At 32.2% G+C, this 13,781-nt stretch overlaps 1 protein-coding gene and 1 pseudogene across 1 annotated transcript; both read left to right on the top strand.

Moving 5' to 3' along the window:
• The first annotated feature begins 3,413 nt into the window (after positions 1-3,413).
• LOC124939444 lies at positions 3,414-4,022 on the top strand. The gene has a single exon (XM_047479920.1). The coding sequence runs from the start codon at positions 3,414-3,416 to the stop codon at positions 4,020-4,022; it is 609 nt and encodes a 202-aa protein (XP_047335876.1).
• An 8,920-nt stretch (positions 4,023-12,942) lies between these two features.
• LOC124939443 lies at positions 12,943-13,531 on the top strand (annotated as a pseudogene).
• Positions 13,532-13,781: the final 250 nt, after the last annotated feature.

Raw genomic sequence — 13,781 nt, 5'->3', positions numbered from 1 at the left:
CCAAAATTAAAACTCTATTATAAGACGAAATCTCTTCCTAATCTAATCTGACGATACCACACCAAATGTTGTTCTCAAAACTGATTGAAAAACCAACCCCACAATCTTACAATGAATTTAGACTATCCAGAATTTTTTTTCACATAGAATAAACTTCTTTTAAATGTTACACTCCACTAAACATTTAAACATTTTGGTGAACCAACGCGAACATGTATACATTTCATTATCAATACAATATTGGACTCCGTATTAATTAAATGATTAATATATCAAATTAAATAATAATTCAAGTTTTTAAATATTATCTTAGTTAATTTGTAAAAATATATGAATATTATGAATTTAATTTAAATATTAGTTATTTTAACCACATGTAAATCAAATAAAAAAAATACATATGACCAAACATAAACCTTATATAGGGAATAAATATCCTATAAATAAATAAAATTTTATATTATATAAATACTAGTGTATTAGAAAAAAAAAGGGTGGATAAACTAGACATAAATTATTTTAACAAAATACAAACTTTAATTTCATCTTTGTTATGAATTCATATCTACTAATAAAGGGGATGACACTATGTTCCTATCTTGTGCTTTAGAGGAGTGTCTTTCTTCAATTTGAGTTTATTTTACATATTTGTGTGGGTTCACATTTTGAAGAAGATCACACTTTAAAGTACACGATTTGAAGCATATCCTCGTCCATAATAAATTTGTAAGAGATTATTATTATTATTTTTAATATTTTATTACGTCCCACAATTCTAAAATAAAAAATTATACAAATATATAAATTTGCACTAGATATCAACTATAACCTCGAAAAGAAAATCCTACTAAAATCAAAATATTTGGGAAATTTGATGAAATAACCTTGATAATGTGTTAAATTCGAAAAATGACCGACGCTCGATAAATCTTGTAAAAATGACACTTTTGGCCTGCGAAATGTTTGTCTTGCCCTCTGAGACGCCCCTTAACGCTCATTAACGCGTTTTACATAATGTGCGTACGATGTAAAACGAGCATAATGAAATACATATTACATAATACGCGTATTTCTGCATGCGCGTTTTACATTATGTAATATGCATATAAAACTATTCAAGCCAATTCTTGGAGATCTCGTCCTATTTAGGTTAGATAAGTGTTATTTGAATAAGAGAAATAATTTGGTCAATAAAATTATAGAAAAATAAAGTTAAACAACACCAGACACTTGGGAAAATGAATTTTGGTAAATGATGTCAGAAGATTTGTGTGGCCATTTACAGGAGAAAAAAAAAATTAAATTAAATTTGTTTAGGACAAATGACCATAAGAAATTTTTTTAAAAATGTTATGGTCATGTGAATGGAAGATAAATTTTTTTTAAGAGAAAATTACCATATTTTAGAGATTTTTGTCCCACCAATATATTTGTGATTGAAAAGAGAATATATATGTATATAATTTTATTATTTTTTGGGAGTTTTTTTTTTTAATTTCTTTATCCTAACGAAGTGTTAGGCATGATCACTGTGTAACTTTTCATCCTCTATCACTGCTATTTGAATAATTTATTGGACTTTTCAAAATAATTTATTATTTTCACATTTATTTAATTATTATTTACAATATTTTTAATTATATATTTAAATAAATATTATTTATTAAATATAAATATTTCTTTTATATCCATAATTAATTTTTTCAATAACGCAAATAAATTATTTAAATAACCCGAAATGAAACCAAGCATGAAGATGAAAGCATTCAATCAAGAGGAGGAATTGGAACAAATAAGAAAAAAGAAAAAAGAAAACTAATTTTAATTATTTAGATTTTTTCTATTGGTGAGATGTTTGTTTAAAAATAATTTATGAATTATTAAAAAGATATTGATACATGATTTTGAATAAAATATCACGTTCCAGATAAAAAAAAAATACTTAAAAATTATTAATATATATCGATAAAATATATTATTTTAAAAAATAATAATTATTTAGTTAAAAAATAAAATAATATTTAATTTATTTGAATTCATTTATTTTTTTATAAAAATAAAAATATGATTTATTTTATTTTAGGTCAACAGTCAATGCCTTAATGTTTTAAGATGAAAGATTATCTCAACCATAGAAAAATAAGAGTTGACAACAACCACTCAAATAAATTTTAAACAATAAAAAATATACAATTGTCTATATAAAAAAAGTAATTTACTTAAATCATTAATTTTTATAAGTAATTTTAAATATTTTTTTATATAAAAATATGAGAAATAATTTGGGAGAGAATTTAAAAAAGAGACAAATTAATTCATTTAAAAAATAACTCTTCTCCACCTTTATTATTTTTTTTTATCGTTCTGTCTTTCAAATTCTATTTTCCTATATTTCTCTTTTAATATATTATTTATACAGTAAATTAAAATATTTAAAATAATATTTCTAATTAAAAATATTATTATTATTATTACTTTTTATAAGCAATGAAGATATATTCATTCTTTTTAAAATATAATAATCTCTTTGCCAATTAATTATTTTTAATATAATAGATAATCTAAAAAAAATAAAAATATATTCTTTAAATAAAAATACTATTTATTTAAAATATAAAATATAAAAAATTAAAGTAATTAACTTTAATAAATTCATATACATAAAGGATGAATTTTAAAATATATTTTAAGATTATCAACATATATGATAAATATGAAAAGATACCAACTCCATAATATTTTATTTATTTAATTAATTTTAGATAGAGACAATCAGACAAACAAGCGAATATACTTTTATTTAAACAAAAATACGTGGTAATAAATAAATAAATAAATAAATAAATAAATAAATAAATAAATAAATAAATAAATAAATAAATAAATAAATAAATAAATAAATAAATTATTTATTAATATTGAAACGTCACATCACAATAATGAATGTAGGTCTATCTAGAAAAAAGGAGCGTAAATAAAGGAATAGTTAACGCCGTTAAAGTAGGAACTTACCGTTAACTTTAGGGCAACCAACCCCATTACAAGTGGATCCTTACACACGACCCGTATTTTCAGCAACCCAGCTGTCCCTTTCTTCTTTATCAAACCAGGCGGCTCTTTCTCTCTCCTCTTTCTCTCTCTTCTTTCTCTCTCCTTCCTTTAACCTAACGCGTTGCGGAGAGAGATGAAGAAGGTCGGTTAATCTTCTTTCCTATATATTTCCATTCATTGTGATATCAATTTCATACACAACTTCGTACAGACAACCTAATAGCCTAAAGGGGCTTCTTCTTCTTGCTTTCTTCTTCTTCCTTTAGACTAACTTCATTCATTTACTCACGTCTTTGTTTAGATTCTAAGAGTAGGCAAACGTTGATCGATCGATTCGATTTCGTTTAGATTTTCTAGTAAAGATGTCTACGGAGGTATTACGCCCGCAGGATTGTTTGGTAGATCGGATCTGTCTACAACCGAAGTCTTTTCATAATCGTCGGAAAGGAAATGGAAACGGAAACACCACCAACACTAAGTGTTCATCTGCTTCTGTCCGGAAATCAGCGGTCCGGTTTGAGAAGAAGGTGGAAAACGGAAGATCTGAGACGGGTTTGACGAAGAAAACGCCGATTCGCGATAACGTGAAGAAGAATCGGAATAACAACAACAGCAGCAACAAAAACGGTCTGATTAATGGGCAGGTGATGATTCTGAAGAGAGGTGAGAACTTGGATACGAAAATTAAGGCTGGATCTAGAAACCTAGTTGTATCTGGAACTGAAAGGATTGGACCAGATCCAGATCTGTTTTCCAAACAGTTTAAAATTGTGGATCTGAGATCTGTTTCTGTTTCTGTTTCGTCTCCTGTTGTGTCCAAACGTGTTGATACATATGCAGGATCGGCTGTATCGATATCTCCATCGCCGAATTCACTCCCTTTGCCATCGTTTTTCAGTAAGAAACAAGTTTCGAAGATTTTTGAAGACTCTGCTACGAGAGATCTATGCCGGCTACTCCGGCTGGAATGAAGAGTTTACTGGAAAGTAAAATAATCAATCTCCAGCTCGATATATACATATATCTACTGATCTAACGGTTCGTATATAAAAGTATATCTATATATTTCTTACGTCTCATCTAGATTTCGTTGGGTGTTCATCAATTTCATCTGGGTTTTCTCCATTGTTATATTTTTTCAAATGGGGAAAACTGGATCTGAAAGGGTAAGTGAAAGGAAGATGCTTTATTAGAAGGGTAAGCTTGATTGTTGCTAGTCCTGTGTGTGTTTGTGTATTAGGGTTTGTTTAGTAGTTTGTTTGAGTACTTGGGAGGGGTGGGGAGGGAGTTAAACTCATCTAGCTAAAGGTAATAGTAGCTGTAGTTGTATGTTTTCTTTAAAGTGGTTTAGGGAAGAAGATGAAGTAGTATCAGTGATGATGATGATGATCATCATGGTGTTCTTGATTTCTTTTTTTTAATCTTTGTTTCAGTTGTGAATAAATGACAATGGCAATCAATCAATGACTGTTTTCGATATGTAGAATTGAACTATGTTTCTTATTTCTGTCTCTTATAATTGGGTCTGGTTTCTATTGACTTCGTTTCTTCTATTAGTATTTTTTTGGTGTTTGTCCTAATTTTGCTTTTGTTTAGTATACTTCAAATTAATTACTTACAAATTGACATTATTTACAATAAAATATCTGATTTTATGAAAACAAAAGTAAAATAACTCAAATAATATAAACTTAGAGTATTATTTTAGAGTTGATTTGCAAGCCCTTATCCGAGCAGCCTTAATAGGGTAAGGATCATCAGCCTTACCTTCAAACTCATCCTTGCGGAAGTAGACGTTTGGGCAACTACTCCCCACTTGACATCATTATAAATGCCATGCGGTGATGGGAGGATGAGCATTAGAATGTTATCTGCTCGAGGAGCTTGTCCATTCCTTCCCCTATCCGAAGAGCCGGTAATGGCTTCCCCATTCGAATTGTATATGTTCGAGGAGCCTGTCCATTCCTTCTCCTATTTGAAGAGCCAGTAATGGGAAGATGCGCTTCCCCATTGAGGAGCCTGTCCATTCCTTCTCGATCCTTTCCGAAGAGAGTTCAAAAGTGTGATCATAGATTTTTCTTAATGAGAAACTCAAATCGAAACCGACGATGAGCGCAAAGAAGATGACCACCGCAAAGAAGAGGTCAGGTTTTATTTTTATTTTAAAACAAACTATAATATATGTATCCATGTGAAGTGTACTGTCTTATACACTAAATTGTAATGTTGGTAATTTTTGTTAACACAGTTTCTCTCTTATTTTGTAGCTTCATGGATCTCGAAGTTCAGAAACACAATGTACAAATCCCCAGTATTGGAAATTTGGAATGACTTTTCCTTCCGAAAAGACGTTTTGCGAATATTATAACGTCTATGCCCAATCAAAAGGTTCTGACATTTCTAAGCTAGGAGAAAAAAACAGTCTAGATGACAAACAAAAGTGGTTTTTCATTCTTTGTGTCAAAAGTGGTGCATGTTCTAAAAAGGGAAAAACATTTTACAATATAGATCTTTCATCAAAACGAACTGTAAGGCTAAGATAAATGTTATAGTTCAGAATGAAAGTATTGTTGAGATAACTAGTGTCTTCCATGATCATAACCATATCTTGAGTCCTGGAAAGTTAAGACATCTTTAATTTTACAAAGTTTAAATTCAATTGCGAAGAGAAGATTGAATTTAAACGACTAAGCTAAAATTACTTTATCAAAAACATATCAATCACTTGTAGTTGAAGCTAGTGATTATGATAATATGACTTTTGAGTAGAGAAATTGCAAAAAAACTATATTTCAGAAGCTAGGCGGCTGTGTTTAGGAAATAGTAATGTCGAAGCGCTATGTCAGTATTTCTACCGAAAATAAAATAAATGTTTAATTTTTTTTATGTATATGATGTAGATGAGGAAAACCGAATAAAGAATGTGTTTGGACTGATGATGGAAGATGCTAAGCTGCATACCAATACTTCTCGGATATCATCACATTTGACACAACATATTTGACAAGTTACTATGATATGCCTTTTGCTCATTTTATCAGTGTTAATCATCACGAACAATCAATTTTTCAAGGATGTGGCTTACTGTTCAGTGAGGATTTAGAGTCATTTATCTAGCTTTTCAAAGCGTGGTTGACACGTATGAACGAACGTGCTCCAAAAGCATTAATCACTGATCAATGTCGATCAAATACCATTACAATTGAAAATGTATTTCCGAACACCCATCATCGTTTTTGTCTTTGACATATAATGGAGAAATTTCCCCCTAAATTGTCTACACATGCTCATTATAAAAGTATAAAAATATAATTGACTGAAAATGATAGACGAGTTTCAGTTGTTATTGACTGAACTCCTTGCACGTAGTACGTACAAAATTGATTCCCGTGTATGTTAAACGTCATTTATGGAACACAAGTTTTTTTGCTACCAAGTATACATGGTTTTGTATGTTCCCCCTCACATAGGAGGGGGCAAATTAGTAAACCATGTTTTTTTTTTGTTTTTTATAAATAAATAAAATTGTGAGAGAGGAACAGAAGGAACAGATGAATCAGTTGCAGAGGATCCCAATCCCATTTATGGGCAGGCATGTCAACATCTCAAAAAAGTGAATCTATAAATGCATTTTTTTTGATGACTTTGTTCATTCTAAAATATCCCTAAAACAATTTGTTGAGAAATATGACAGTGCTCTTAAGAAAACATAAAGAAAAAAAAAATAGATTTTCAGTCCTTTAACTCGATTAATCCAATTGTGATTGGATATTCATTGGAAAAACAATTTCAAAGTTTATATACTAATGAAATTTTTAAGTTGTCCAGAATAAGGTAAAAGATTTGATGTTTTGCGACACCTCCATACTTGAATAAGATGGGACAACAAATACATTTGGAGTGGTGGAGACCATACAAGGTCATTATGGAGAAAATTGGAGATATATTTCAATAAATGTAAACTTCACCCCGATGGAGACTGCTGTAAACTGTCAATGTCAAATGTTTGAGTTAAGAGGAATCTTGTGTAGACATATTTTGGCGGTTTTGAGAAAATTGAAGTTGAATAAGGTGCAAATTAATTATATTTTGGACTGATGACGCAAATATTTCAAAAGAGGTTATCAAAGTTTCAATAACATTTATGATTCTAATATGAGTGACATTGAAAGAAATCGATATAACTATCTTACTCCAATGACGCAAGAGCTCCAATAGATTACAACACAATCTGATCATAATACTTCTTTTTTGGCTGAAGTGGTGAAAAAAGTGAATGAAAATTTTATTGCATATTTGACAACATCAGCTTCTACACTAACATCTTTTGCACATACATCTTCTGCACTAACACCTTTTGAACATACACCTTCTGCACCAACACAACTAATCCACTCTCTTGTGAGAGTAAGGGCTAGAGGTCGACCACCAACCAAATGCAAACAATCTACCATCGAAAGATTTATGAACAAAAGGGGTCGAAATAATGTTAGTTTCTGAGATGTGATTTTATTTGGATATTTGTAAACAGTTATAAAAACTACATTGAAATTCCATTGTTTTTTTTTTGTATTAGGGAAATACGACAACAATAACAATAGTGCATGATTCAACACAACAATTTAGGAATTCAATACAACAACAATAATTTGAGAATTATTTAGTCTCGACACAATTTTCCTTCACATCACTTATGACCTCTCAAATAATTCCTGAAGATAATGTTTGTGGGGACAATATTTCTCGAAGATAATGTTTGTATGAACATGTTGTATGTTGTATTTATATTTGAGTATAAAACACAAGTTAGTTGTTTCTTATAAAATGTTAGGTTCAATCTAAACAAATTACAATTTAGTATATATGATGTTACATTTCAGTTTAAATGACGTAACACTTGAGTGTATCAGACATTACACTTGAGTTTTAAAGAAAATACACTTGAATATATAAGAATTTAAATTACAATTTAAAACAAGTTAGTTGTCTCTTATAAAACGTTAATGTTCTGTCTAAAATAAATTATAGTTTAGTATATATGATGTTACACTTTATCTTAAATGACGTTACATATGAGTATCAGACATTACACTCGAGTGTATCGGACATTACACTCGAGTGTACCGGACATTACACTAGATGAGTTTTTCAGACATTATACATAAATTAATCAGACGTTACACTTGGTTTCATTAGACGTTACACTTGAGTTCATCCGACATTACACTTGAATTCATCAAACATAAAATTTCAGATTAATAAAACATAACAGTACAAGTTTATACACAATATGATGATATTCAATAAAGTATAATTAATAAAGAGTTACAAAGCAATATTTGTTCTGAGATTGTTGATTGTTGAGTGAAGTAGTCGGGAAATGTATTGCCTCCGCAACCAATTCAGTTTTGTCTTTGATTTTTTGAAGGTTATGCCACACTCCCATTGTCTATCTTTAGCAAAATAGGTCTCCATATGACACATGAGATACACTCCACAATCAATGTAGTCTGTATTATTTTGCCAATGCATGGATAACAACTTTGTTTGTAGGTGGAGAGTAAATTAGTCTTAGGAGACTTCATGGAGTGCAAAAAAGAGATACATTTATTCAATATCCCCGGAACAAGATATGATATTATGCTGCAAGAGAGAGTATAACTTACATTGTGTAATGTTGAGAATAAGATCCGACGTTTGTTGGAAGAGGACGATGGATTTCCATGCGTTAATGATGTTGTCATGAAGCAAACCATCTTATTGCATTGCCTGCAACATCTTCCGAGTTATGCTCGAGTGGTTGTGTGAGTACAGGAGCTCATTCAAATTCTGCTCTAGAGCGACAAGCTTATTGACAGTTTCTTTATCCTCTGGCTGTTTTCTCCTTGGGCGTGAAGTTCTCTTCTTCACTGAAGCTGATTTTGGAAGATTAATAGGAATTTCAATAGAAATAGAATCTAGCGTTTTTTGATCTTCCTCGGGCTCGGACTCACGAATTGTCAAAGTAGGTTCATGGGAGGGAATTGTTAGATCTTCCTTAGGCTCGGATGGATGAGTTTGTTGGTCCTCATTTGTGGTGGACGATTGAGGCTCTAAAATGTCATCAATTGTTTTATTCATCATCTTTAGAAAATTTTTCTTTAACAAGTCAGTTTGTAAGAATGTGTCAATGAAGGGATGGACACACTATTCAACAAATGAATCAATTCTGTGTGCCTCGTACATGATTGAGTGCTTCTTCAGGTTTTGAGATGCATTTTTCACCTCTTCTCCTGCCCTTATCAACTACACTGTTGCATTTGTCATTTTATTCCAAGCAACACCAACACTACTGGAACTTGAGGACTTGGGCTGAACCCTCTAAGTCCTTCTAAATGTTATAGACTCGGGCCGAACCTATTTCTGCACAGTTCGCTAGAGACGGGAGTTGAATCCTATCAACCACTCTCCATGGTCCAAATTAACCCTCCAAGTTCTTTTTCCATCCTTCTTCTCTTATACACCATCTTGTCATCCTAACATGACAAGATGGTAAATTGTCTCTTATAATTATGTTAGACGGTATAATCTTCTATCCTGTCTATGTAGTATAACTTAAAAAAGTTAAGTATCTACTAAGGAGCAATGATATGATATAGTATAAACTAAACAATTACCAATAAAAACGTCATCAGTCCATGATAGTTTGAGGCATGCATTTATGGTGAGCTTACACCAGTTTATGTCATTTATTCTATCTACATCCATTAATGATTTAAGGATTTTGAACTTGCAATATAAATGAAATTACACTTCAGTTTATCAAGCATTGCACTACAGTTTATCAAACATTACACTTCAATTAATCAAACATTTCACTTTAGTTAATCAGACAATATACTTTAGTTTATTGAGCATTACACTTTAGTTCATCTAGCATTACACTACAGTTTATCAAACATTACACTACAATTTATCAAGCATTACACTACAATAAATCAAGCATTACACTTCAGTTAATTAGACAATACACTTCAGTTTATCGAGTATTACACTTCAGTTTATCAAACATTACACTACAATTTATCAAACATTACACTACAGTTTATCAAGCATTACACTTCAATTAATCAAACATTACACTTTAGTTTATTAGACATTACACTTTAGTTTATCGAGTATTACACTTCAGTTTATCAAACATTACACTACAATTTATCAAGCATTACACTTAAGAATATATCAGTTAATTCACATTAAAACAACAAACATTAAAAGTCCTTGTTTACCTGCACTGTGGATTATATGTTGTCCATAGAAAACTTGAGACGACATATACCACAATATCGCGCTTGAAGTCGTCATCCACATCTTTATTTGCTATTATTCTCTTTGACATGGATAGAGTTGTAGGAGCTATTCATTATCTTTCCCGATCCATCTTTTCCTCCAAATCCTTAGCATTTAGAGGTATTTGGCTCCATCAGATATCTGTCCTTTAGACTCTGTTATGTCAACATCACCTCTAGGGAGGTTCAGTATGGACTGAACATCTGCTTCATCAATTTTTAGCATCTCCCCATTACTCAGCCTTAAAGAAGTCTTTCTAGCAATGAACTTTCTCAAGAGGTGACAACATAGATCGAATGGGCATTTTGAAATACCCAAGGACAAGAAGGTGGCGAAACCAATGGCCTTGACAACGTCTTTCTGAACGTCTGAGAGTCGTTGGAAGAGTTTATAAAGGCCATTGGGAAAAGTTCGGACATTTAAAATGTGTCATTTCCTTGAAATAATGATAAAAGAGGGTGCAATAATGGAAGAAGCAGGAATAGAAGAAGAGGGGGCGAGGAGTGAAGAAACATTCATCTTAGATACCTTGCCCCTGTAAAAAAAAAAGTAAATAAGAATCAAGTTTTGAGAGCATTAAAATAAAGTTTTGAGGAAATGACAATTGTTACCTTGAACAAATGGAAGAAGTAGGGGGTGAAGAGGTGGGAGCGGGGACGGGGGAAAGCTTCATGTTAGGGGAAGAAGAAGTTTCCTCTGGTATACCTTCAAACTGTAAAGAAAAAGAGATTTATTAAACTAAAGTGTAATATCTTAAAAACTAAAGTGTAATATCTGATTAACTGAAGTGTATGTCTAATGAATTAAAGTGTAATGTCTGATACAATAAAGTGTAATGTCTGATACACTAAAGTGTAATATTTGATACAATAAAGTGTAATGTCTTATAACCTAAACTATAATGTCTTGTAACTTAAACTGTAATGCATTTCTAACATTTTACACTGTCATTGTTTAACATTTCATTTCATTTTCTAAAATATTTTAATTGATTCTTACCTTTCAATTTCATGTTGTCAGATACCTTCATATTCTTAGATTGTTGTCAGATACCTTCATATTCTTAGATTCGTTGGCTTTGTTCAAACTCTTCTCTTTTTTCATCAAACTCTTGGTTGCTTTTATCTTACTCTTAGTTGTTTTATTGGGACTCTTCTTAATCGTGTTAGTCTTCTTGGTTTAGTTATTCATTAAGCCATTAAAAACCACAAATTTTGTTACTGAATCCTAAACATCACAGACAGAAGATCACAAGTTAAACAAACTGTTCTAAAAAGTTTAGAAGAATGAATATTTTTTACCATTTTAGAGATTGAAGAAAGAAACTTGAAATGCGACTAGAAGGTGTTACAGTTTAGGGTTTCTAAAAGATAGGCGAACGATAAGCGAACGAACAGAGCAGACAATGCAGGTTTCTGAACGATAGTCGAACGATGGCAAACAATAAGCGAACGAACGATGGTGATGATGGCTAGGGTATTGATTCTCCGGACGCGAGCGATAGTATTTGGAATTTTGTGGGTTTTTTGAGTTATGGAATATGAAGAGTCATGGCGCACTCTACGTGATGCTTAATTATTTTGTTTCAGGGTCAACATCATGCGCTCACCTAAAACACCTAAATGATCACCTAAATGAATGCGCTCACCTAAATGATCACCTAAATGAATGGGTAGAAACTCTAAAAGAAAGAGATCGACCAAGCTCACATGGCATGGCAGATGCTCGCAATGGAGTAATCTCTGTTCTATTACAACTAGGTGAGTTCTCTCTGTTCTATTACAACCAGGTGAGTTTTGCTTTTTCGTCGGTCTTCCTTTCGATCTGATCGATTGTTAAACGATGTCCCCGAACACCCTTTCGATCTGATCGATTGTTAAACGATGTCCCCGAACACCGCCTGTTTTACCTGACGGATTGCGACTCTTCATCATGCAATGAAGTAATCTCTGTTCTATTACAACCATGTGAGTTCTGCTTCTTCTTCGGTCACTAATTTTCCTTTGTTCTATTACAACCAGGTGAGTTCTCTCTGTTCTAGTCGGTCACTGATTTTCCTTTCGATCTGATCGATTGTTAAACGATGTCCCCGAACACCGCCTGTTTTACCTGACGGATTGCGACTCTTCATCATGCAATGAAGAAATCTCTGTTCTATTACAACCAGGTGAGTTCTGCTTCTTCGTCGGTCACTGATTTTCCTTTCGATCTGATCGATTGTTAAACGATATCCCCGAACAACGCCTGTTTTACCTGACGATTGCGACTCTTCATCATCAGTCATCGATGAAAGGGAAAGGAACGTCTCTGCGATGTGGCTTTCTTCGTCGGTCATCTATTTGTGTATATGAAATTTGTGTTTTTATTATTTTACCATTTTTGTTGCAGTTATACGATCGTTGGAAGGTCCTTCTTTTCCCCCAGCCTTGGTCCCCAGGGGGCACTCCAAGATGGTATAGAGTATTGGCTAGGGTTTTATCAAAGCCTTCGTCCTACTCAGATGGGGCTATCGCTTAATATCGATTTGTAGTCTATCTACATGTCTTCAATTTTTTTACATCTATGAGAATCTTCACAGCAATAGCCACGGTGAAGGGGCGTCAAGGTGAAACTATCAGGTAGAAATCTCTTGCCATTTCCATTTCTGTGTTTAAGATGTGGATTTCCTCACACTGATTTCATTTTAGGGTTTATGTGCGAGGCACGATTTTAGGATACAAAAGGTATGACTGATTATCCTCTCTCTTTTAGAAATCGTAATATCCTTAAGTTGAATGTATTCATAACTGTTGTATTTATTGGTTTTAGATTGAAGTCAAATCAGTATCCGAGCACTTCATTGTTACAGATCGAGGGAGTTAACACAAAAGAGGAAGTTACATGGTACCAAGGGAAACGCATTGCCTATATATACAAGGTCAAAGTGAAGAAGAACGGATCACAATCCGTTGTATTTGGGGGAAGGTCTCACGTCCTCATGGTAACAGTGGAGTTATTCGAGCTAAGTTCAAGTCTAACCTTCCTCCCAAATCTATGATAATTACAATTTCGTTTCTTTTAGATCATATTGTAATGGTATCGTTATGGTTTACTGATTTGTATTTATTAGGGGGATAGAGTGAGGGTTTTCATGTACCCAAGCAATATCTGAGGTGAATTATCTGTTTAATATGGTTGTTTTTCAATAATATGCATTGCTTCTTGGTGAAAAAACTACTTAGTATTAGTTTTTGTTGAATGGTTCTTAAAAACTGACCCTATCTGGTTCTGTGTTTTTTAGTTTTGTTAAGTCTCTCTGAACTTTCTAAAATACTGTTAATTAGAAATTGACAGTTAACCTAGCTCAATTACCATAAAATACCTTGAATTGAATGATGAACAATAGAACTAGAATGAGAACG

This window comes from Impatiens glandulifera, chromosome 5, assembly GCF_907164915.1.
Source record: "Impatiens glandulifera chromosome 5, dImpGla2.1, whole genome shotgun sequence".
In the NCBI taxonomy this organism is placed as follows: domain Eukaryota; kingdom Viridiplantae; phylum Streptophyta; class Magnoliopsida; order Ericales; family Balsaminaceae; genus Impatiens; species Impatiens glandulifera.
This window is presented reverse-complemented; position numbering and strand designations above follow the sequence as displayed.